The following is a 27,036-nucleotide window of genomic DNA, read 5'->3' on the forward strand; positions in this document are numbered from 1 at the left end:
GGAGAGCTTCCCTGTAGTGAACGAACGGGTGGAGATTTGAGAGAGTGGCACACTCAGAGAGCAAGGAAGCCCCTTCCCACTTTCCACGTATTTGGACTTCTGCATCTCTTCTATTTGGCTGTACCTGAGTTGTATTATATACTTTTATAATACCCCATTAATCTAGTAAACAATTTTTTTCTTTGAGTTTCGTGAGCCATTCGAGCAAACTAATCAAACTCAAGGAGGAGGTTGTGGGCATCTCTGACTTATAGCCAGTTGGCATCTAAAAGTTCAAGGAGGGGTCATTAGAACCTCCAATCTATAGCCAGGTGGTCAGAAGCACAGGTAAGAATTTAAGATTGCAACTAGAATCTGAAGTGTGGAGGAGGGAGGCAGTCTTGTAGAACTGAGCCCTCATCCTGTGTAATGTGATGTTATCTCCAGGTAGATAATGCCCAAATTAACTCAAATTATAGGGCACCCTCTAGTGTCCAGCGCGTTGCATTACTTAAGGGTGTCAGGGAAAACCCCTGCCACCTTGGAGTTGGATTTAGAACCCTTTCTACGTGGGAAAGGTTAAAAATGCTCGATGACTTGAATACCTACTTATTTTTTTTATTTTAAAATTACTTATAGTCCTTAAAGTTCACTTGAAAAATTACTTATAGTCCTTAAAGTTCACTTGAAAAATTACTTATAGTCCTTAAAGTTCACTTGAACGAGGGTAGGAAGTGATAAAATGTCTCCTTTTACTTTTTAATGGAGAGGGAACACCACTTCGTGTCATAAAAACACACGTTTTGAAATACGACTTAAGAACCCAATTTTAGCTCAAAACTTTCCTTTAATATTTAGGATTCCAGTCATCTTTACTTACAAAATAGCCTTTATTTAGGTTAGCATAAATGGTATTATGCTCAGGATTCTCAGGTACCATTCTCAGGATTATTTAAGTATTAGATTAAATTTTATTATCCAAAAATAATGGCAGTCAGGCTTTCAAAGGTAGTTGGTAGTTGAATGAGTAGAAAAGGTTTAAAATTTTTGTTTAGGGAGACAAGTCTTAAAGACCAGACTACTAATTTGACAAAAATGTGAATATTGATTATCAAACTTAAAATCAACTATTGGTTTGTCCCTTTTATAGCTAATTTTTTTAATGCTGCCATTTAATCTCAGGAACTAGTCAAGATCTCTGTGTGTTGTTGAAGTTCCCATTGTTTGCAAATAAAATAGAAAGCCCTTCTCTTTCTCCGTGTTCACAGTCCTCTGAGGATGAGCAGGCCTTTGTGAGCAAATCTAGCTCCAGCTTTGAAACCCAGCACCACCACCTGCTTCACTGCCTGGAAAAAACCACGGTAAGGAGCCTGCATGACTTCCCACCCTCACACTCACAAAAGCAATCTCATTCGCTTTTGTGAACACTCAGTTCTTTTAGGCAGGTTTTCACTGTCTGCATTACTGGAAAACATACTAAAAAATAAACCCACAGTGTTTGAAATTACTTTGAAAGACTATTGTACCATTTTAACTTGGAAGGCATTTTGAGACATTATTTCAAATTGTTTTATCCTTTGTTGTTATCCTTACTCTAGTCTAAAATACCAGTTTAGTACAGATGGAAAGTTGTTTTCCAATAGCTGAGTGCAAATCCTATAAAACATCATTTTACCTTGATTCTTAAAAATGCTCATTAAATGGAAAAAAGGTAATGAAGTTTGAGTGTTCCTGACATCTGGATGAAGGGAATATCAATAGCAATAATAAAAAATAGATAATGACTGAATGCAAAGCATTTCTTTTATTCAAAAGCTAGATGTTCTCATTAGAAAGAATGGCACTTCATCAGTATCAAGCTCCTCCGGCTGAGGATTGAGTGTGCATTTCTCCATTTATAGTTGCCCCAGTTGGACTCCTCTTTAGCAAAGTCACCCGTTTGTTCTCTAGCTTGCTTGTCAAAAGATACCACAGAGCAGAGCGAAACTTTTGCCACATTTAGATCAAGACTTCTCACTCACTCACTAGAGATGCATATCTGTATTCTCAATTCCAACATCTAGCCCATACATTTGTTTGTTTACTTTCATTTACCTATATAGGCATCTAACAAATATGTATTACTTGCCTACTATGTGCCAGACAGTGAGCCAAGATGTAGATATGTCAGGGAGTCAGTTGTGGTTTCTGTCCCCATCAACCTCCATGTATGGGGCTAAACAGGGATATTACTAGGGAAAGACAGTGAGCAGCAAAGCAATAATGGGGCCACTGTGGAGTGGGACAAAGATGGTGGAGCCAGAGTCTATATCAGACAAGTCTTTCTGGAGGAACCTAAGTTGAGACCCACAGGATGACTAAAAGGTAGTTAGGCAAAGAAATGAAGGGAATAAAAAGTGGTGTAAACTGAGAAAGAGTAGAACTTGGTCTTGGTGGTGGTGATAACAAAAAAGAAAATGGCATTAGACTAGTGGAGTAAGACTGGGCCTTCACTCAGCAACCTCAGTACATGAGTTCTGGCTAAGAAAGAATTCTGAGACAAGAGTCAAACTGTGAAAGAAAATTTATTTAGAAAGTCACAGAAGTAGAAGTGAGTGGCTGAAGAAATAAATTCAGGAAACAAATTATAGAGGCAAACAAAATGCCCTGAAGCTTAGGAAAGAAGAGGGTAAAGGTAAAACACCTGATGGGAGAAGAATAGGGGCCAGGGAAAGATAGAGGCTAAGTCCTCCATCCTAAGGGCTTTTAAGGGTGGAGATTTTAGGAGAAGTCCCAGGGGAGGATCTCAATAGAATATTCATCACCTTTCCAGGTATGTCTTTGGCAGGTGTGTCCTCTTGTGGTCTCCACTAACTTGTTGATGCTAGGGCAGAGTCATTAGTCAATGCAACTGGTTTTGAGGCAGCTGGGGTGTCACTTGTCTGATTTTGCTGCTTTCCTGGGCCTGGAGCTGAAACACAACTGAGGCCTAGATGTAGTTCATGCAGGTCAGAACCTCAGTTTCCTGGGGGCTTAATGCTTAAGGGCTACTCTCCTGCCCCATTGTTCATTCCCTGTCTAAGGGGGTTTAACACAAATGACTAGCAACAAGCCAAGGGATGAAAGGCCAGGGGGCAATCAGGACCCATGACCAGAAATGTGCTCAGGGAGGAAAGGCCACCCTGAAGGTGAGGTCCTTGTTTTCCCAGTTTTGCTAGGTAGCAGGGGCTTCCTACCTGGTAACCTGTATCTGGCCCATCCTCCTTGCTATGCTTATGTCAGTCTAACTGCCTATCACACTCTAAGAGGACTTGAAGGAATTTGAGGCTGGTCAGAAGGAGAAAGGGTAGCATAGCACAAGAGAAGACAGAAAACAAATGAGTAGATAATGCTAGGTTTTGAGGCACATAAAAACTGTTGATCTTTATCTCAAATTGCAAATTACTTAAAACAAGTCTGCAACTTACTAAAATAATGCTTTGAAATTTAAATGATAACATTACTAATAAAATGCATTTATGTCTATTTATTCCTTTAATTTTATTTCCATTTTTTTCACTGTTTTACCATTTAGGCCTTTTTTAATAAAAAATATTCAATACCAATTGATATAGCTTAAATTGGGCTACCTACAAAAATATATGATAACCAGCAGCAGAATAATCTCTTCACTTCCAGTCACTGAGGAGATAAATTAGAATCTAGAATCTCATGCATTATAACTTGTATTATGTGTGTGAAATGTGCATTGCAAAAGAAAAAACCACTATGAATCCTCAGTGAGCTATATTTTTTCTATAGAATTTAATATTTAACATGAAATTCTGTCTTATCTGAACATATTTTTCTCTGGACTTTCAACTGTATGATGTTAAATTCAAAATGCTTGTCTCAGCGAAGAAATGACAAAATGAGTAACTAAAGCAATTTATTTTCTATTAGCCAGTGAATTACTTCAATTGTTTTGCTAATGTTTAGGATGAAAGATAGTTAAGTGGAATTTTGCATGTGGAAAGCCTCCCTTTATGAGACTATTTCCACCAACACAAAGGAAAAAGAGTAACTGAAATCATTTTTAATAGCTCAGACCAACAATGTTTTTCTTTATGTGACTGAAGAAAAAGTCTTCCATGGGCATCTTAGGAGGCAATTCTTTCATTAAATATCTTAAAAGCAAATTTTATACTGTGTTCTCTGAGATGTACTATGTGAAATGATGTCCATCACTGTTTATTTCTTGGCTAGAAGAACTCTGAACTCTAAAGTAGAGATTCTGAGTACAGCTGGTGATATATCACAAAGATAAGAAAGCCCTTCTAAGCCAACATAAAGTGACACATTTTGCAGATGAATAAATTGTACTTATTTAACTAATAGGTCATATTTTTTCTCTACTGAGAATTTTATAGGAATATTTAAAGAAATTAAAAAGGTCTTGGGTACCTCATTTTCTGATATAAAAATATTTTGAATTCCATGTAAAAATATTTTCTATTATATAGCAGACAATTTACCTTGGATTAAAATAGTCTCTTTGCCATATTCCAGTGTGTTTAAAATAAAAGTTAATGTGAATTTATACGTATTTGTGGATATTTTCTATATTAATTTTCACATTTTTTCTTTAGCTTATAACTTTCAGATTGATGTTTAAATTAATAAATGATATGTTAAGGTAAAGTTAGCTGACAAACTGATACTAAATTAGTCTGCATGTGTCAATCCAAGGTCTAATTTAAAAAATTTTATTTTCCCACAAATGCCAGAATGAGGTGGCTTTGATATTCTAATCTTTATAAAACTGGTGTTAGTTACCCATTGGATAGTCTAAATGTACATGGATATTTTTGAGTTTTAAAACTAAAGCTATTCATTTTTTTGAAGTTAAAGCATGTTTCTGTCTTTCTTTACATTCTCTTACACCTATGGAACAGAATCACGAGTTTGTGGATGAACAAGTCTTTGAAGAAAGCTGCATGGAGGTTTCGACTGTTAACCGTCCTTCAAGTCACAGCCCCTCTCTCTCTTCACAACAAGGAGTCACCAGCACTTGCTGTTCACGACGACACAAAAAAACTTTCCGCATCCCCAATGCCAATGTGTCAGGAAGCCATCGAGGCAGTGTGCAAGAACTCAGTACGATTCAGATCAGATGTGTGGAGAGAAACCCGCTATCTAACAGGTAGACTAATCTGTGAGGACACACACCTGTGCTGGTTCTCAGAGTATATTTCCACCTGCAGTTTTGTTGCTACGTTTGTGGCATCTAAACTCTAATTCCTAAAGTTTAGAATGAGACAAAAGTTAGACCGTAACACATAGGAAAATGAATCTACTGTAATATTCATTATGAGTCAACAGAGTAGTTGTAGCAATATTAAAAGAGCAGAGAGAAGATAAGCCAGTCAGATGACCACAAATGTGTTTTTTCCTCTTCATTTCCACAGTTGTTCCTTACCTAAACTGTCACCTCTATACCCAGAAGCCCCTTAGGGAAACACGAATAGCCTAAAATTATAGTCACTGCTAAAAGACACAAATTAAACTGACATTGATGTGATTAAAAAGTATTCAGTGGCACCTGTAAATAAATCGACATCATCAATGTGACAATCAAAAATACAATTGTGCCTACACAGTTTTGAATCAATGTATAATTTTGATCAAGAAAGTATTTTTAGCCACAATAAACATAAAGATTAATCCAATTCGAAGAAAGATAAGTGATGTGCTAAAATTGTTTACCTCCAGTGAATTTATGGACAATTTAAGTGAAATCTTTCCATTGCTCTTTTCCCTTTGTTTTCCTATATTTTCTTATTTTGACAAGTCATTAAAAAGATCAGTTTTGATCAAATAACTTTATTTCATTTTTCAAATTAAATAGTTTGTATTTTTAGATTAGCAATCATTAATTCAGTGCTACTTCTTTGTGGAAAACCTGGATAAGATTCTGTATTCAGGCTATGTTGACATAGAAATCAGATATCACTGAGACCAGAATATTAAATTTTAGAGTAAAGAAGGATTTCTGTCTAAGAGATATTCTATCATTCCAAAGTAGAAAATGGAGAAGTGTTTAGAAAGAAAATCTTAGGGCATTATATTTAAATTAAATTTTCCATGAAAATAAAAGTTTGCCGTTCCTCTGTATATATCCCTCCTTTCTCCTTTTCTCCTTTCCCTCTCCCCACTTAGAGTCTAAAACTCATGCAAGAGTACCACTTGGAGAAGACTTTAAGTATTAGTATTTTACCTGATCCTCCTTCTTACATTTTTATAGAAAACACTGTTTGAAAAACAGTGATGGAAACAGATTCAGCTGGGTTTTACACATTTGTTTACAATTAGTGACCTGACTAATGTTCACTTTACCAAAGAGGGTGGGGCAAACATAGGTTTATAGTTGTGAGTACATGAAACACACAGTTTATTCTTGTATTATTATTTATTAATTATTGTATTATTTTCCATATGAACAACTATAAACCTAGTTTTGCTCCACCCTGTATACTAAAGTCTGGTGCTTCATTTTTTTAAAGTCATCATGATTGTTTTCAGATATTTAAAATGTTACTTATAAACATGACAATATGTACACCTCAGTTATAGGGGGAAATTTTTAAGTAAACAACTTATCTTCTTAAATCTATTTTTTTCTTCATCAGCCGATCCAGTTTAAATGCCAAAATGGAAGAGTGTGTTAAACTAAACTGTGAACAACCTTATGTGACTACAGCAATAATAAGCATCCCAACACCTCCAGTAACCACTCCTGAAGGAGATGACAGGCCAGAATCTCCTGAGTATTCAGGGGGAAACATTGTCCGAGTGTCTGCTTTGTAAGACAGTTGGAATCAGGTCTAGGAGAATTTGAGCCCTGGCTGTGGAAAGAATACCAATGTGGAAGAAAGAAGAAAAAAATAAACCATTTGCAGATGAAAACAGCAAAGCAAGAAGGTTGGTAGTGAAATATAAACAAAGCTTCCAAACTAGAGGATGGAAATAAAACCACCAAATGGCATTTCTTTAGCATTTGACCTGTTGTCCAGAGGAATGGTCTGTGGCCCTTTGGCTTTGTGAATGAGCACAATGAAATGCCTCCTACTGATGCTTCTTATGACCAGAACTCTTTTTTAATGAAATAAATCTTTGAACCTAATGTTCCAGTTGAATGCAAAACAAAAAATATGAAAAACATTTTGATAAAAATTTTTCCTGTTAAAACCATGAGCATTGGCTATGATGAAGATTATTGCATATTAAAAAAAAACCTCATGCAACCCATTTGTATTAACTGAAGGAAACCATCATAATGCATGCTAGAATTCTTTGGAACAGTGATCTCAGTTTCCTTATGTTGTCTTCAGAATAGGCATGATAAACTATAATTGTAGAAAAGGGAATTTCTGTTCACCTACAACAAACTGATTATTCATGTTCCATGGTGGGCTGTACAAATAAACTCCTTTTAGAACTGCAGCATTTCTCCTGGGGATGCTCAATAATAAATCAGAAGTGTTCAGATAGTTCAGTATTAATTATCATTTCACTTGGCACCTAGATACTGTTACAACTGCAATAAGTCATTGTACACCTGTTGTATCAGGAATCAGGATTTTTGTTGTTATACTTTTCAGATCTTCATAATTACAGTAAGAGCAACATTCATAGAAAAATTTCTAGTGTGGCCAGGTTTTAGATAAGGTTTTAATGGAAAACTGTTGTGTTGTAAATGTTCTTCAGTAATATTCTTTGGTCCGCTGTGTTCCTGTGACTGTGCATTTCTTGTTCCTGTTTTTCTCCAGCACCTTCCTATTGGGTTTGTCCTCATCAACTGGACTAATGTTTTATACTTCAAATGACTTTCCTACTTTTGTATTCCCTAACAGATCAGCCTGTAAGTAGATTGTCATCATTAACCCTCTTGTAAAAAAATAGAAAAAAAGGAGTTGACTCTAATGAATTATCTCTAACTTCTTTGCTGTCACAGGAAAGCCCAAATACTGGACATACCACAGTGTGTTTCACTAGAAGAGTGGGCTGGGACTGTTGTCGCAGGATCAGTGATCCCAGAATCACACTTGCTGTATTATTTAGTTTGCTTTAGAACTCAAATAAGTTTTGAGAATAGTTAATGTGATTTGAAGTGCAGAGATAAACTGAAGTGCTTTACATAACAATAGTCGATGAAATCATGCCTTCTACACCATTAGATAAGGCAGCGCAAATTTGTCTCAGAAAAGTTCCTGTATATTGCAAGGAGCTATTTTCTCCACTTAATCAGGAAGACAGCAGTTTGATGATGTGAAGTTGATCTCTATGTACACGTAAGTGAAAAGTCTCTATGCTTTTTCTCCTTTAAAATATATCAGCAGACATGTCTGCACGTGACTGTGTAAAAAAGTTTTACGTCAAATAAAAAGTTTTGTTCATTCCAAGCCACCAGTGTAAGGAATCAAGTTTGGCTTCCATACATGGGAAGAGTTAATAATTATCCCTCTACTGTAGAGATTTTTAAACGCCTATCCTAATTTACCATAAAAAGGAATTAATCCACCTATTTTCAGGAGAAGCCAGATATTCTTGCTTCCCATTTCTAGAATAGCTTCTAGAAAAATACCATGCACACAGTAGATTTTAATAAACATTTGATGTGTGAGAGTAAGATAAATCCTCTCTCTTGGGAAGAACTGGCTTTATTTCTAGTATGTCTTTTAAAAAGTTACTAACCTTCCTGGAGTGTGAATATTAACAATTATATTAACACCTGCCTCATGTCACTTTATGCTTCTAGAGCAAGTATATAGTGGAACTTCTTTGATGGCATTTGTTGAAGAACTTTTTAAAAAGTAGACTAAAGGAACCACAATCAGGAATACTTAGGTCTTTTGGTTCCCAATGATAAGTTCTATTTTCATGTTCTGAATATTACATTTAAAAAATGCAGTTCAGTTAGGTTATTTCAGTTGACAATTCTGCCTCCTTTTCAGCTTATCATTTATCCAAAACTATGACTTTGTTTAGACTTTTGAAAAAGAAAAAACTTTTCGGTGTTTTAGGTGATTTAAAAATATACTGTGTTGGTGGTGAATGACTATTGATGACTGTGTTAAGTGCATCTTTATTGTAAGTGAAATGTAATTATTTCTGTGTACCATATGGAGTAACCAAGGTCACTGTTTTTGACAATTTTGTTTGAAATTCATGTATCTTATTTTAAAGGATAGCATAATACCCGCATTATGCTGGAAAAAATAGACCTTTGGAGAATACTTAAATAAAACATGTGCATGCTTGAACAGGATAACATGGTTCGCTGTTGACCTTTTTTCTTAGACTTTCTTTCTTTCCAAAACCCAGGGTGTGCCACATTGCTAACACATATCTGAGAGTACTTTGTGACACATGCGGACCCAAAGAATTCATCGACTGTAACACTTACATCTAAACCAGCAGAGACTGCAGTTCTACCAACAATGGGAAATTAAGCAGAAACTTTAAGAGAAAAGTTAATATCATTTAAAGAGAAAAGACTGTCAATACTTTAAATGTTCATTTTTGAAAAATCTTGGTAATTCCAACTCTATGGCTGCAAATTATGATAATTTAACTATATTGCAAGGTTTCATTGTTCATTAAAAAAGATGTAGTCTAGCTAAAATGAGTTGTTTTTTGCATAGGATACTTCCAAATACTATCTGCAGTGCATGGCCCACATTTCATTAGCCTGTACCCTACATGCCACTTGCTTCTTGCACAGTGCGGACCAGAGAGAAGGCTGCTGCCTGGACTTTATAAACTTCCTGACCACCTCCATGAGTTAAGCAAGGAATTCTGAGGTAATAACTTTGGTCAGAACTCAATAGATTCTTAGTCAAAGGCTCTTTTCTACCTAGGGAAACAGGCTGGGTGATTTATTTGTTTAGCTACATGTGTGTGTCTATACACTCACACACATACTCATGGATTTTTGTTCATTTTTTAAAATATCTGGATCCCAATGGTTGCCAGTTTCTGTTCACTAGGAGACAAAAAAACAATAAAATGTTAAGAAATTATTAGAAGAGTAAATCCAGAAATCATTTAGTACAGAGAGTGATTTTAACTAGTAATAACTAGTGATGCCCTTGGTGGATAGTCTCTATTTTTTTCTCATTAATTATTTTTCTTTATGGGCCTTGATTCATTGAGATGTCAATCTTACATTAAAAAGGCTCAATACACCTCCTTATTCCTTCAATTTAGTTACAATGTGGGCTTGGAAATAGCCTCCAGGGAGTTCATCAATGTCTGCCAGCACCATTGCTCAAATGAATAAAATATGGTTCCTGATATAAAATAAATGACTCCTTAGAGCTTCAAAGAAAGGCCTCTCATCTTCCTAGGATGTTATTAGGTGTTTATTTTATTACACAAGTACAAAAAGGATTATTGCTCTGTACTGCATAAACTTCATCAGAATTCTCAACACAATTGTATGGACACACTCTATTCTTTGAAAAATACGTTTAAATTTCTATCTACTGAGCTGATTGGATTTAGGGTATAAAACATTCCCTAAAGAAGAAGATTTTTTACTTGTAAGAAAATACTACTTTTTTCAAATTATTACTTTTGAATAACATATTTGCTTAAGATAATGATAAAATATATTATTGCAAAAAGTTTTTAGTGTAAACAATATTAGATCCATTCTTGTCTGACTTACCTTTACTGCCTGACTTACCTTTTTCTTTCTTTCTTTAAACTACTAAATAATTCTTTTATTAGATAATTCTCCCTCTTTCCCTGATCATTTTTCCCTCTGGTTTTTCTATGGAAATTTATTAGATGACTACCCTGTATAATACATATGACTCAAATTTTTGAGCATATAGGATGGGCCAGACATTGCAATAAGTGCTAGAGAAGTAGACATTAAGATTCCAGATCAAATCCTCTTCAAGCAGTTGTATAGGGGAAATAACTCAGAGGACCCTCTGCTTCACATGCTGCAAGTATTCTTTCTGACATAAATTCAGTCATTTTGCTCCTGCAGTCTCCTGAAGACATCTCTTCCTTAGAGGCTGCATCAAGATAATGTTCTTAAAAGTTCTAAATGTCCTAAAATCTTTCCATCACATCATTAAATTTTTCTTTTTGTAGTCCATGGTCCTTTTTCTATTGGAGGAGGGGTTGCAGAAAAGAGTACACATATTCCAACCTACCTGCTTGAAGAAAGATAAGAAAATAAGCCAATACAAAACAGAAAAGGAAGCAGAACTTTGTATTCATGGTTTGAGCCTGGTTAAAATATTAAAAAACAAAATCAAAAACAAAAACACTAGCATTTTTCAAGTATCCACTCTGCTTTTCCCCCCATAGTTTCAGAGGATGTGAAGAAAGCTACTAAAGTAGTTTTGCGAGAGAACAACACAATGCTTAACAGCACACCTCAGATTAGTTAATCTGATTAATCTCGTTGAACTCTGTGAGAGAATGGAACAGCAGAACAGTGAGTCTAGAAAGAAAGGTAAGTTTATAAACAGCACTCACCAACACATGGGCCTTACTGGTCTATGTCCGTTTCAAAGCCCAAGGTTGGTTGAAGAAGAATATTGAAGATTGAGTAGTAAAGATGTGGAGAGAGATTTGGAGGAATACTAGAAGACAAGGTTGGGGGCTGACCAGAGTTATAGGTGAATGAGAAGCATCCTTGGGCTTTTATTCTAGTTTATAATCTAGCATTTTTTTTTAGTTTGATCAAGTTAATTTCTTTGTTAGAACTACAAAGCAAAGCGTAACACTGTAACCGAGCAAACCTAGCTTATCCACCTGGCACCTTGATGCGTGATCCAACAATTATCATCGAAGGAAACAGATTTTTATTTACAGATTCTACCCGCAGGAGGGCTGAGAGCACTGCTTCCAGAGCCCTCTTCTTCCATGAGCCCCAGCACTTCCCTTGCTCCCCACCAGTCTATCAGCCAGAACCATGGGCAAAAGGTCCCCATATCCTCATCTGTTCTTAAACCAGCCATGCAAACAGCTCTCCATCCTCTCTGAAATGTGCTCTCATGGGTCTCAGAGTTGCCAACCTCTCACAGGAGCTCCCTCCTTCAGGGTCTGGGGTGCGCTGTTCTCAGCCTCCATGTTCAGGGAAATATGTGCCATGTTACCCTGGAGCATGGTGGAGTCCAAAAAGGCACACTTCCCAAGAAAGTGGCTTCTCCATATGTCCTTCAAAGAAGCAGAAGTCTCCTGGTCACAGTTCAGTTTAAGCATCTCCCGTGAATCCATGCTTGGTTATGCAGGTTCCCACACAGCTCCATCTGTTCTCTCCTCACATCCTTTCCTCCTGCATGGCTACTTCCTCTCTCTCTCTCAGCCCACATGACTTATTCCTCACTGCTCCAGGCTGCATGGCAGAATCCCTCCTTACTATCCCAGGCTACATGGGAGAATCCCCTTCTCTTTCTCTCAGCCCTTATTTTAAATGCTTAGCCTGGAACTTCCTAACTTCCTGTGTGACTTCATAACCGTCTGCTCCTATGATATGCTTTTTCCAGTTCTTCTGAATCTTTTACCTTCTTTCAGCTGCTCTCTTTAGTTAAGACAAGAGTCCCCTTTGACACAGGGGCATCTACCTCCACCAGCTATATCACGAATCACTAGGCTCTTAAAGTCACATACACCTTTTACCCAGGGTGGCAGCACAGTTATTAACACAGCTAATGGCAACACTGTTATTCAAAGTTTCTTAAATGCTGTATCATCCCCACCCCCCGTCCCCCAACTGAAGTGTGTGGGGAATATGCTCTGCTATTTTGGGGGACCCCTACTGTACACACTGTTACAACATCAAAAATTTACTTAACTTACTCAGTTTTAATAGTGAAGCACTGATAAATTTGTTCTGAGATCTCCCAGGCTCCCTGTACAAGAGAGGACAAATCCCTGAAAGAGCAGAATGAGGAACCAGTGCTGAGCAATGGGAAAGAGAATGGAAAGAACAAAAGCATGCACCTTAGATAGATGAATCTATTCAATTTCCATATCCGAGGCATTGAATATAAAAGTTTCAAAAGTAATATATGTCCTGTACACCACAATGTTACATAGAAATTAATTAACCTGGTTTGTCAGCATTATTTTTTATTCCTAGCCAACCTGGTAAAAAACCAACGTACAAACCACAGAAGTGAAATCTTAATGCAGCCTTTCAATGTAGAGTCTTTTTCTTCTACAGATTCACAATGAATACTAAATAATAGAGATTATAACAACTATGAAAAGATAACAATGTTACTGAGCAAGGGCCTGCTGCCCAAGCACATAGGAGCCAAAACTGTGATGTTAGCTTTTGAAAAAAGAAAGCTTTTTATTGCTGAGTCCACACACAGGAGACAGAAGGAGCCGCTAAATCTTTCTCCCTGAATTGGGATCTGGACAAGTTTTAAGTGTTAAGAAGAGCAGGGTGGCATGTGATGGACCTGTCAGAGCAAGTTTTGATTAGAGGAGAGGGTCTGGAGCTTGGCCAGTTATGGCAGAGAGTGGAGAGGTGAGAGAAAGCAAGCGGGGAGGAATTCCAGTCCAGGGAGGTTTGATTGGTTAGTTCTGTATTTGCCCATATTTTCCTTCTAGTCACTGTATCTTCTTTACTGAAGGAACTTTCCCTTTATAAAGCAGCCATATTTCTGTTACTTGAGTTCTGTATCCTGAATATTCTAAGTTCTGGGGTCAACATGGGAACAGGGGTAGCCCATGCGCACAGCAGTTTCTCTAAAATGAGGATTATGTTAACTGCCAAACGAGCTTTAAGGGAACAAAACTGTAACCGGAAAAGACACCGGTGTTGGGGCTGCCTGTCACTACCAAACCCAATAAGCAATGACAGCAATTGAATTTTTTATGGGAACTTTATTCAGACGGCTGGTACTCCGAGAAAGTGGAGGGTTCATACCCTAACAGACCACATTCCCTTCTCTTTCCTGGCCAGACCTTTTATAAGGGAGTAGGGGAGGACAAATAAGGTGGGGTGAAGGCTTTGAGATTCAGAAGCTGCATCACTCCTGTCTTTGGCAGTGAGCTGTTCCCACCTGGGGCAGGAGGTGGTCGGTGGTGGTCAGCTCCCCTGGAAGACAAAAGGCCCTGATGCCTCCAACTTGTCCCTAGGCAGTAATCTCCAACAGTGCCCTAGGAGGTTGGCTGTTTCCCAGGAGCCAGGATGGGCCTTATCTGTAGTTTCTGAAACAAAAGCTTTAATATACACATTGCTTGATAGACTTATAACTTTTTACCTTAGGCTAAAATTTTCCAAATCTTGAATCCCCTATCAGAACCAGTGGGCTGTTCCAAAAACAAAAACAGTGATTGCTAACTCTGACTGGGTCTTACGTGCATGGTAATTATTTTACCTGTATCAGTCCATTAAGCATGTTTCTGTGGAGAAGACTTTAGCGCTGTAAAATAAAGGGTCTGAATTTTCCTAATTCAGATAATATACATTAAAATTATTTTTTATATCCTTACCCAATGCTCCAACCAACTGAGCCACCATTTTAAAATTAAACCATGTATTTATTTCATGATGGAGTTCTACTTTGTAGAAATATTGATACTGTTTCTCTTTTTAGAGTAAACAGAAGTGAAAGGAAGTAGGGGACAGGTGGAGGCTGGGTTATATTCATGCCCTGTTGGTTGTGACCCCATTATCAAGGACGATTGATTTTTCTTCCAATTTCCTTTGGTCTAAAATTCTTTATCTTAAAAAATATGCTTCTAATGTTATTTTTGATGGGCTATTGGTAAAAATGAAAACTGACGGAAAATATATTGCTGTCCTAATTGCCAAAGGTTTTTTCCGGCAGCTCTGCATCGGCACAGCACACACACTGAGTTAAGTTCCCGGTAATAGAACTATGTGTTAGAGCTTTCACCTTCTCTCACTTGCTCCCAAATTTGAGCAAGTCCTGCCAAAATGTACAGGCCGTTGATCAGGGCTGCAGGCAGTTACCGCCTCCAGCATCTAGCTGGCCCAAAGTCCAAGTCCTGGGGCTCATAATAACAGAAGAGGAATATTTTGGAATTAAGGTCAAAACCACAATTCCCACCTTTAATTACCTTTTGTATCTACCTTAAATTATCACCAGCAAAAATTGCGGAGCACAGCAATGAAGAGCGTATTGGCTTTTAATAACACATGCAAATAAGGTGCAGGGAGATTCAGATGGACAACTTAATTGCATAGTTCAGTATCCCAAATTAATCTGATAACAGTAAAAAAAAATTGAATTTTTATCCTCCCAAAGAATTCCAAAATTTTCTTTAGGTTGTTGATATTTTTTATGTGCTTCTAATAAAATAGAAAGCTTCAATAAGGGTGTAAGCATAGACATTTGATTTATACGGAACTGTAGAACATTTAATGTACCTTTTAAAAGGATACTTGGAATATAACTACTCGTCATAAAACTTCTTTGGGTTTTATTATTTGCTTGTTTTATGTTCCAAAATAACACTGGCCTATTAATAATATCTTTTTACCTTCCACCTCAATCTTTCTTTTCTTACTTCCCAAAAGGTAAATATATTATTCATCATAAATACTAACATTGTGTCTAAAACTTCTTTTATATGAAAATTAACGTGCAATTATGATTTAAAAATTGTATTGACTTTCTAGATTTTAAATTCAGGTAGTTTTCTTCAGAGATTTATTCAGATCCTAAAAACCACTCACAATATGTGCACTTTTCTCAATATCTGTTATCCTTTAATAATAACAATAAAAACACAAACAAACAAACAAAAATGCTGAGAGAATCCCTGAGGGAAGCATACAGAAAGTGCTTCATTTGGCCAATAAATTATAGAATAACTCTGTTCTTTATATTTTTTTATTTTTTCTACTTTAGAGAAAAGAAAACTAAGACTTAGAAATAACTTGCAGAAAACCACAAAAAAGTAAATATGGAGAATTCAGCTAGCTTTTCCTTTCCTGAAAAATCTATGTGCTTTCCTGTGCTTTTCAGGCCAGTGAAAAAGCTGACCTATCATTAATGAAGGTTTATTATGTTTAAATATATAAATAAGTAATAAAAGAAATGTGTCAAAAGTATAATATTATATACGGTTTTTCATTGTCAAGTACCATTGGACATGATGAAAACATAATTATTTGCCTCAACAAGCTAAAGCTTTTTCAGATTGTCTTATAGAGGTTAAAAATTCTCATTTCTGTTTTTTTCCAAGTAGGAATATACAGCAGATAATCTCTGACATAAATATCACACTATATATTGCAAAGGTGGCATATATAATAATATCCAACAGCTCCACCAAGTATCTAAAACAAAATGCACAAGGGCCGCTAATGAGAGACTAAGGGAGAAATAGAGCCATGTGTGAGTGGAGGAACCTGAAACTATCTATACTTTGAAAGGTACAGAATTTGAAAGACTGAAGGAATTCAACATCACATCAGTTTCTTTGGCTCGTGTATCTAGAATTCAGTTCATTGGCAAAGATTCTGAGAATTTAGTTTGATCACACTGTTTACTATTATATATAGATGATAAATTTTGTAGGCTTATCTGAAATCAAGACATTTCCTACATCACCTCTAGCCTCAAATTATTAGGTATCTAAACCTAAATTTAGATGGAATGGTAAAATGATTCAATAAACTGAAGTTAGGAGAATAAGAGTAAGGCCATAAGTCAGGATATAAATGCCTTATTTTATGTGACTCAGTATATGTGATTCTGATAAATACATTTCTATGATAATCCCTGACCATAATCAACATTTAAATACAAATGAACTTAAAAATGACTATCATTTATTTTTAATTGTTTGTACTTCCTTTCTTCATTTTTTGTTATAGCAGAGAAAAATGTATTTGATGCATAAGAGCACAGCCTCAACAATTGGTTTTACAAACAGAGAAAGCCAAACAAATAAATTAACTTAAACAGCCAGTGCACTTTTCATAATATAAACATATAAAATAATATAAAATATTAGTTCTTAGGAAATTTCTTGTACATATATTTTTGTCTTTAAATTATAGATGATCATATAACTTATTGAGTGGTTTTTATGAAATATCTTTTATATCTCCGATGAAAGAGAAAATGTGGGAGGATGGGAGTGAACATGCACATTGAGAGAGACACAATGTGGGGTCCATTTATTTTACTACCTCGTGCATTCTAATGGAATGTGGAAAGAAACTTGCTAGTAATCATTGTATCTTCTGTTGATTGTACAAATCATAATGTAGCTGTGGCTAAGCTCTTTAAATGAATCTTTCTGAAAAGAATTATCAAAAGTAGCATTCTTAGGATCACCAGAGAGCATTGTCTTTTTTCTAAAGCTTAAACGCACAAAGTGCTGAAGCCTGCCTTAGCTTGTAAAGGGAAGAAATGAGAGAGTAGTGACTGTGAGAACACACATGAAAAGAAACTCATTGCGTATTAACTTGCAAATATATTGGAATTCTGTGCATTTTAGGTGACTTTTAAGTAAAGCAACTCATAGGTTTTATATTTTTAATTAATCATTTGTTATCATCTTTAAGGTAATCATTTCTGGTAGTGGGGTTGTGAAAAACAAACTATCCTTCTATTTTCTTACCATGAAAGTAAAAGGGACACTAAAAACTTCAAAGTCTTGTTTTTGAAATGTATCTATGAGCTTCTGCATTACTCTCCTCCCCACTTTTCAAGTGCCTAGGTCACTTTCTTTGGGCTTTGTAATTTCTAAGGATCACAGAGATATACACAAGCCCACACTCTCCAGTCCATGTTAATTGCTGTGTGTGACACCATGGGGGGCACTGGGGACACACCAAGATGGACACAAAGTCTGCTCACTCAAAGGTAATGTCAAATGCTTCTTGGATGTTAAACAGTGTGAAATGCAACTCAAGAAAGTTGTTAGATAGTATATCACCTGCAACTTCAAATTATGTAAAGTTCAAGAAGTTTCTAATAAAAAGGGGATTTTTTATCATATTTAAAAGATTTTATGTATTTATTTTTAGAGAGAGCAGAAGGGAAGAAGAGAGGAAGAGAAACATCAGTGTGAGGTTGCCTCTTGCATGTCCCCCACTGGGGACCTGGTGTGTAACACAGGCATGTGCCCTGACTGGGAATCCAACTAGCAGCCCTTTGGTTCCCAGGCTGGCACTCAATCCATTGAGCCACACCAGTGAGAGCTAAAGCAGGGATTTTTTTTAAAGGAATGGTTCTTGCATTATACATTGGCTTTGACTAAAACTACTGCAAAGGAGCACAAGGACACTCACGCTGTAGTGTAGCCATTCTATTAATTCATTTTCTTTGTCAGCACATTTTATGTTCCAGGCACTGTGTTAGGTGCTGGGATGAAATGACACAATACCTTGCTCTTGTTGATATTGTAGGAGAGGAAATGTTCCCTCCACCCTCTGAGCTCTCAGCTGACACCCTCTATAGCAAAGCACAAATTAAGAGGAAAACAAGTTTATTAATGTGTATACCTCGTGTATTCAGGGAGATAGTGACCCTCCAAGGTGGTTTAGCATCTGAATAAGGAAAGGGTACATAGGCCTCTTTGAGGAGAGTAAATGACTTTTAGGGAGTATGGATAGATGCTTAGAAGAATAGATGGGAGGTGTGATAGTTTGTGGCAAAGTTTGTGTGGGTGTGGTGTTGACTTCTCATTTCGTCTCTCATGACAAGAGCTGATACAATTCCCGGGGAAGGGATCTATGACAGTTGAGTTCCTGCGGGAAGATGTGTGTTTAGAAAAACAAAGGGAATTCAGAGAAAGTCTCCCCCTGCATTTGTTTTTCAAGTGCTGACAGCTCATAATAATCAATATGCCAAAGAAGCATGTTTTGGGATGGCAAGTTCTGCTACCTTTCAGTAATTACAGTCTGCTCATTAACTTGGACCCAAGATAGGTAGAAATGTAATTAGGGAACCTACCTTTAGTGTGAGATACATTCTGGGGAAAATATGTACAGTGTTCAGATCGGCAATGTAATAGTAGTGGGTGTGGTGGGAGGTGTTGAAGGGAAGGCCTGTGGGTGAAGACACGTGAGACCTGCATAAGGATAAGCCGGCCACGCAAAGAGCACTCCAGGCTTCGGAAGCATGCACTTATTTTCCCAGGGAAGGTAAAGGACCAATCTATTTGATTTCAGTAAAATTCATGAATTTTACTTTTTTCCTTCCATTACCTGCTATTTCAGGCCTTTATGTGATTTTGGGGCCAATTTTTCTAGATATTTTAAAATAATTAATAGTTTATTATTCTTGATTCCTATTTCTTTCTCTTTCATAGTTAAGTGCCAAAATAAAGGTCTTCCAATGAAAATGACAGCTAACATTTTTTCATTAAGCAACTAACAGGAGCCATATACTTCCCTGCAATTGTTTGCTCATATTGAGACAACCGTTTCCCAAGTAAGGGAACTGAAGTCAAGGGAAGATAAGCAACTTGCCCCTGACCACACTACTGATAAATGACTAAGGGGGCGTTCGGTCCCAGGTCTGACCGCAAAGCCCCAATAGTTCCCCCTCTAACCAAGTCTCTCATTTTCTTAACAGTAAAAGTAGATAGTATTAAATCTGCATAGAACACATGATTCTGGATTTTATCACTTAAAGACAAGTTTAAGAACATCTTGTGACTTTCTTACACCTGTATTATTGTTTTCATCACAAAAATAACTAAATATTTTTAGAAGCCAGAGTTTATTCATTCACTTTATTAATTCAACAAATATTAATTAGTCATTGCTGTACTAGACACTTGAAGTAAAACAATGGAAAAGACAAATATGATTCCCTATCATCGTAGTGTTGGCATTGTTGAAAAAGCTATCATTAAGCAAATAAACATAAAGCTAGTATGTGATTGCAAATTTTAGTGTCAAATGGAAAATAATGGGGTACTGAAAGTGAAAACAGAGGGTTCTCATTAAGATTTAAGGTCCAAAACATGAGAGAAAAACACTTCAGGCAGCAGACAGTAGCAGTAAAATTATAATCCCCAGGCAGAAAATCTCTCCTAACGTTTGCAAACATGTCAGAAGGCCTGTGTAGCTGAGCCACAGTGTGTGTGAGGGGAGTGACCATTAAGTAAACATGGCAAAGGACCTGTATGAACTTACAGACACTTTAAGGATTGTGGAGTTTGTCCTTAGTCTAAAGGGAAACCATGAAGAATTTTGAGCCAAGGAGAGACATGGCCCAATGTATGCTTTTTAAGGATCACTCTCACTGCTATACTGAAGGATGAGTTGGGAAAAGGGCACAAGAGGAAGCAGGGAGACCAATTAGGAAACTGTTTCCTTAACTCAAGTGAGAGACAAGATATGGCTGATTCAGAGTGGCACATCAGAGAACTGGACAATGTAGGGGGCATTTTGGAGTTGAAGTCAAGGAGACTTCGTAGTAATGGATATCAGCATGAGAAAGTTCCAGGAAAGCTGTTGACTTCTGATTCAGGTAACTGAGTAAAAGAAAGTGTCATTTTGCTGAGACCATCAAGAATTCTGCTTTGAATGTGTTGTGAATCATTTGAGAGGAAGAGGCAAATAAAGCAACAGTAATAAAACTGGTGAATATTTATTAAATGCTTACTATTAATATTTATTGATATTTATTAATGTTTGGTTGGACCAGCCACAGTTTTTAAGGGCTTTAAATGTATCAACTCATTTATCATCAGAAAAGCCCTATTAAGCATACACTACTAGCTTTTCTAGTTTACACATAGAGACATTTTTTATCTAGAAACATAGAAATATTACATAACTTACCTAGGGTCACACAAAAAAATGGTATGCAAGAGGGGGATTGAACCCAAGGTTTCTGACTCTGACTCTGAAGCCTGAAAACTTACTATTCCAGAGTCTGTCTCTGTGGTTATTAAGTACACAAATATAGGAGTACACAGTGTTACTGAGTGATGCAGACCCAGGCTTGCAGGGTCCACGTGTTGTGGCTGAGATGAACAAATTCACACAGACCACAGAAGTTCTGTGGAGAAAAGGGACAGTACAGTCGCTCTCTAAGTGAGAGAAGGGGCCCAGCCCCTGCTTGGACAGGCTTTTATTGCTTTTCTGGGTACATTACATCGAGGATGGTCCTCATTTACTATGCACAGATTCACTTTAGGGGTTACCTTTTGCAGATAACAGAGGAAAGAATGTTGCTAATTACTTAAAAGAAAAAGGATATTTGCAAATGCAAGGGGGAAAATGGTTGAACTGGTTACACTCCATACTTGGGAGGTTTAGCACAGATTTTAGGAAGTTACTTTAAAGATACGCAGTAAACATTTGCTGCTTCAATTCAGGGTGAGGTATTTTAGCAAAAAGCAAGCCTCATAGCAGCCTAGGTACAATGCAGGCTTGATTCCCCATGGGAAAACTGATCTGTGGGCTCAGTTCCCATGTGCCACCTCACTCCTGCTGGCTTTCCAAAGCAGGGGCCTGACTACTTTTGCCAAGCTACATTCACCATACCATATGAATAGGTTCTCTATAGCTGAGCAAACTGGGGCTTGGCCACCTGATGTCTTTACATATGACCCCACAATTATTGTTGAAGGAAACAGGTTTTTATTAACAGGGTTCCAACCTTTGGGGAGCTGAGAGCCCTTCTCTCTCAACAGACTCAGAGTCTCCCTTGTTTCCCCAAAGGCTACAAGCCAAAACCATGACCAAAAGTTCCCCATGCCCTTATCTGTACATCAGCCAGTTACACAAACAGGTCTCCATCCTCTCTGGCATGTGCACTGGTTGGTTCCAGAGTCTCCATCCTCTTGCAGCAGCTCTCTCCTTCAAGGTCTTGGGTGCATTGTTCTCAGCCTCCCATAGTGGTTGAGGGAAACAGGTGCTGTGTTACACTGTGTCATGGTGGAATCCAGGGAGGCACACTTCCCAAGAGAGTAACTTCTCCAAATGTCCTTCAGAAAAGCAGAAGCCTGCAATTCAGCATTCCCATAACAATTCAGCTCCAAGCATCTCTCATGAGTCTGGGTGGTGAGGCAGGTTCACACGGCATCATCTGCTCTGCTGCCACCTTTTCCAGTCAGAGTTCCTCTCACTGCCCACCTCATGGCTGACTCTGATTTTCAGATCTTTTGCCGGACCTCGTCTCTCACTCCAGACTTCAGGGCAGATCTCCTCCCTTTTTCAACCAGCCCTCACTTAAATGTTCTGCCCAGAACTTCCTGTGTGACCTCATTTCCCACCCTTCCTATGCTGTGTTAGTGTCTTTCTTTCTTTCTTTTTTTTTGTCATTCCCTAATAGCTTGTACCTTCTTTTGGCTGCCATCTTTAGTCAGGGCAAAATTTTTCAGCAATGCACAGGCATCCAGGATGGGCATCCACCCCCTGCCTCTCACATAAGTGATGTATGAGCTTCCCCCCATCCCCACTATGTCAAGAGCCACTGAACATTTTCACAGTCTTGTACACAATACGCCCTGGATTGCAGGAAGGCATGGCTATTAACTTGCCCTTGTTATGCAATGTATCTCAAATGCTGCACTCTTCCCATCCCCCAGTCAAGGATTGTGTGGGTTATGTTCTGCACCCTATTACAATAGNAAGCATCTCTCATGAGTCTGGGTGGTGAGGCAGGTTCACGCGGCATCATCTGCTCTGCTGCCACCTTTTCCAGTCAGAGTTCCTCTCACTGCCCACCTCATGGCTGACTCTGATTTTCAGATCTTTCGCCGGACCTCGTCTCTCACTCCAGACTTCAGGGCAGATCTCCTCCCTTTTTCAACCAGCCCTCACTTAACTGTTCTGCCCAGAACTTCCTGTGTGACCTCATTCCCCACCCTTCCTATGCTGTGTTAGTGTCTTTCTTTCTTTCTTTTTTTTTTTTTTTTTGTCATTCCCTAATAGCTTGTACCTTCTTTTGGCTGCCATCTTTAGTCAGGGCAAAATTTTTCAGCAATGCACAGGCATCCAGGATGAGCATCCACCCCCTGCCTCTCACATAAGTGATGTATGAGCTTCCCCCCATCCCCACTATGTCAAGAGCCACTGAACATTTTCACAGTCTTGTACACAATACGCCCTGGATTGCAGGAAGGCATGGCTATTAACTTGCCCTTGTTATGCAATGTATCTCAAATGCTGCACTCTTCCCATCCCCCAGTCAAGGATTGTGGGGGTTATGTTCTGCACCCTATTACAATAGCACAAAGAGCTTTGAGAGTCATTCCTCTTGGGAATCAACATCGTGTAAGAGGTATTAAATCCTAAGGAATGGAATAAAGTATGGAATAAGAGAAGGTTTCTTGGAACAAGGCAGGAGGAGCTAACAAGAAGTCTGAGAAAGAGTAGCCTCTCGGTGGTGAGAAGCAGCCAGGAGACTGTGGAGGCAGGTCAAGGACAGGGAAGGTTCGGCTCAGTGACTGCTGCTGAAATGTCAGTAAGGTACAAGTTGAAAGTGTTGGGGACATCTGGCACCAGAGTGGTCATTGTTCAACTGAGCAAGAGCACTTGACATGGTGTGGTGAGTACAAAACCAAGACTGGATTAGAGACTTAAGGGGTAGAAAATATTCTTGAGCTGCTTGGCCCCAAAGTACAGCTTTGAGGTGAAATTTCTAAGTGAATATGGGTAAAAGGAGGTGGAATTTTTATTTTCTTCACGTGATGGGATGTGATATGCCTTATTTCCAATCTTGGCTAGAAAGATCTGTTGGATAAAAAAGGAAAAGTTAAATTGCAGGAAAGAAAGGAGGAATATAAAGAGTGAAGGAAGGGAAGTACAGGAGAAGGAGGAGGCCCTAGGTGGGAGGGGCCAGTAGGCCACTTTCTGAAAGGTTGCCAGTGTGGCTGTGTGTGACAGAGCTGGGGACATTCACTGAATGTGCTTCCTTGCAGTCTTCTGTTTGTGCCCACCGAGGGGCAACTGTGTCTACTGGGAACAAATTTGCCCTTCCACTGTTCTGAATAAAAGAGGGACTGACCCCAACTCCAAAGAGTACCTGGAAACCTCTGAAGCATAGTTGTGCCAGGCATGTGTGCCATTGAGCCACATTTGGAAACAGCTGACTTTTTCACCAGTTTCCCTTTAATTACTCTGTACTCTCATTTCCCAGTGTTGGCCATTCCTACCAATGAGAAGCAATCCCTGTGATTCAAGGAGATAATTTAGGAGATGTCACCTCAGCCAGCAAGCCACCCAACCACCACCCAAGCCTACCTGGGTTTTTTGTGTGTGTGTGATGCATGCATTGCTTCAGATATCTCATAGTGGGCAGCAAGTGCTAGGATGAATGCAATCTAATTATCATGACTCACAGGAAGGTACAGATGAGGGATGCAACTCCCTGGCTATTTGCAATTGAAAATAGACCACTTAAACTTAATGAATCTTTAAAGAAATATTTATATTGAGAGATTTCTGTGGTCCTTGAGTATTCTTGAGGGAGCTGTCCATCTGCCCAACCTATCACTCAGGATGGCCCTTTATACACAAGAGCACACCAGATACACACAGGCACATGTACATATACTTAAACACACTGAAACATACATATGTTATACACAGCCAAGCAGCATGCACATAAACACACATATGCATGCAAACACACAAAATGCAGATATACATGTGTATACAGTGTGTGCTAATATACCTAAATACAGTGTATTTTTACATTAAATATAACATAATAAGAGTTATATTGTCATTTTTATTTACCAGCTCATCATCCACTAAATTTACCAGCCTATGCATCATTCACTAGATCAGAGCTTCCTACTAGTGTGCCTAACTTATTGATCTCAATTCTAGTTATGTTTTTTCACATAGCATGCACAAATGGATAATCTCCCTCACTTTTATAGGATACTCCTGACTAAAAGTATTATGTCAAATTATTTCCCATAATCACTACTCAAACTATATGTTCTCATTTTTTTTGCCAAATCAAAACATAGCTTTTATTGCATCTTTAAAATGTCACAAGTAAGTCTGAGGAATCATCCAGCATCTCATTGTTTCTGTAGGTGAACAACTTCCAGGGGCATCAAACTCATTTTCCCCAGGGACCACATCAGCCTTGCAGTTGCCTTCAAAGGGCTGAATGTAATCTCAACTCCTTAACAATTAAGGAGTAGTTACATTTATACAGGCCTAAAATTATTTCAGCTCTTTGAAGGCAACCATGAGGCTGATGTGGCCCCCGATGAAAATGAGTTGGACACCCCCAATTAGACTTTATTCATCAGCTGCCAAACTGTTCCTTTTCCAGAAACAGAGATATCATTCTAAAATGTTCTGATATTCTTGTTTCCAATGGTTGCGTCCTGCTCCATCAAAGCAGCAGAGTGTAATAAGTTCAATGTCATTTTGTTTAAGAACTAACTCATCTTCTGGGGCTTGAGATACTAAACAAGCAACACCTGACTTCATCCAAACCCTGCAGATATATTCTTCACTGGATAAAGTCCTGATTTCAACAAGCGAACCATTCTCCTGAATAATGACATTGATGGAGAAGTGAGTGTACACAGACTTCATCTTATAATGGAAGCCCAGTGTAGCACCCTCGATCATGGTCTGTGCGTGACTGCAGATAGTGTGAGTGGTGGTCAGGGCCTGTTTCCCCACCATTTGTCAACCCAGAGCCTCTTCTATTTTTATCCAAAGAGACTGACGTCTACATTAATGTGACTGAAATCCCTCTGCAGGGTGCCTCTGGGGCCCTTCACAACAAATGTGTGTCCTTTCAGGGTGATGTCAATGTTTCTGATGGCTGAGAATGGTCTTCATCCTCACTATTGATGGAGCAAAGAGATATGTGTTCTAATTTTTTAGTTACAACTGAGATCAGGTTTAAATTTCAATTAAGATTTCTTTTTACCAAATTGTATTCTCTCTGTGTGTGAGAGGTGGTGGGGAGAGAGAGGGAGAGAAAGAGAGAAGAGTCAGCATAGCTGGCTAGAGAGCAGGGACAAGAATATATAAAAAATTCGAAGTTAGAGCAAAGAGTTTGGTTTTATTATTCTGAGTGAAATAGAAATCCATAAAAAGTTTTAAATGGAGGAGTGACAAGAACTGACTTCATTTGCAAAATACCACCATGTCTGTGCAATGGAGACTACTTACAACAACCAGAGAAGAAGTTAGAAACCCTGTTAGGAGGCAATCATCATGGTCTAGGTAAGAGAGGCAACTTGGACTAGAGTGGTATGGTGGAGATGGAGGAAGTTTGGCAGACCCAAGAAAGATATTGAAGGAAGTGCTGACAGACTTGCCATGGGATTAGAAATGAGCTGAAGAGGGGTTTAAACAAGCGGGTATGTTTATTGAGAAAGAGAAGACTGGAAGAGAAGCAGAGGGAGTCCAGTTCTGCTAGCCATGGTATGTTTTAAATTCACAGAATCCGAGTGGAGATGTCAAAGAACAGCTGGATATATAAAACTGGGATTACAGGGGAGGTCAGGGCTGAAAACAGAAATAGAAGAATTATGAGAATAGAGATGATGAAAAAAGGATGGTCCCAGAGAATGTTAGTAATGTGAGCGCACATAAATAAGACACTCTGAGCAACTGGGCACCCTCCAATATTTTAATGCAAACAGAGGGGGAGGAGCAGCAAAGCAAATGGAACAAACTATCAGTGAAGGATGAGATATACCTGGAGATTTTTTTTACCAGTTTTACTAGTATATGAAACAGCTGAAAAGGAATAGAGTTATTTTATGTGCTTTCTCCTGCAAAAACTAAGAATTTGGGCAAGGCATCATGGTGGTTTTAGATGTTTAGCCATGTATTCTTGGCTATTCACCCTCCAAGAAGTGGAGCTGGCTCCCTCCCTCTCCCCTCATACTCTGTGGGCCTCATTTAATGAATCACTTCTAGTTAATTGAAACTGCAGTAGTGATGGCCTAACACTTCAAGATTAGATTATAAAGAGGCTGCAGCTATTACCTTGGGTCCTCCTTCCTACTCTTTGGAATCACTTGCTCTGAGGCAAGGTGGCTGCTTTGTAGTGAGTGACCCATGTGGAGAGACAGTAAGAGCCCCAATTAACCCCTAGTATCAACTTGCCAGCCATGTGAGTG

At 38.2% G+C, this 27,036-nt stretch overlaps 1 protein-coding gene and 1 pseudogene across 1 annotated transcript in view; one reads left to right on the forward strand and one right to left on the reverse strand.

Annotated features, from left to right (window-relative positions):
* Positions 1 to 9,245, forward strand: part of KCND2 (potassium voltage-gated channel subfamily D member 2) — a 540,091-nt gene extending 530,846 nt beyond the window's left edge. Inside the window, exons 4-6 of the mRNA XM_037058806.1 lie at positions 1,248 to 1,340; positions 4,893 to 5,140; positions 6,627 to 9,245. Coding sequence (XP_036914701.1) covers positions 1,248 to 1,340; positions 4,893 to 5,140; positions 6,627 to 6,804 — 519 coding nt within the window. The 3' untranslated portion in view covers positions 6,805 to 9,245. The remainder of the gene's footprint in view (positions 1 to 1,247; positions 1,341 to 4,892; positions 5,141 to 6,626) is intronic.
* A 15,934-nt stretch (positions 9,246 to 25,179) lies between these two features.
* LOC118995686 (60S ribosomal protein L9-like) lies at positions 25,180 to 26,976 on the reverse strand (annotated as a pseudogene).
* Positions 26,977 to 27,036: the final 60 nt, after the last annotated feature.

Source organism: Sturnira hondurensis, unplaced genomic scaffold (assembly GCF_014824575.4).
Source record: "Sturnira hondurensis isolate 20B ecotype Veracruz unplaced genomic scaffold, ASM1482457v3 Scaffold0010324, whole genome shotgun sequence".
In the NCBI taxonomy this organism is placed as follows: Eukaryota; Metazoa; Chordata; class Mammalia; order Chiroptera; family Phyllostomidae; genus Sturnira; species Sturnira hondurensis.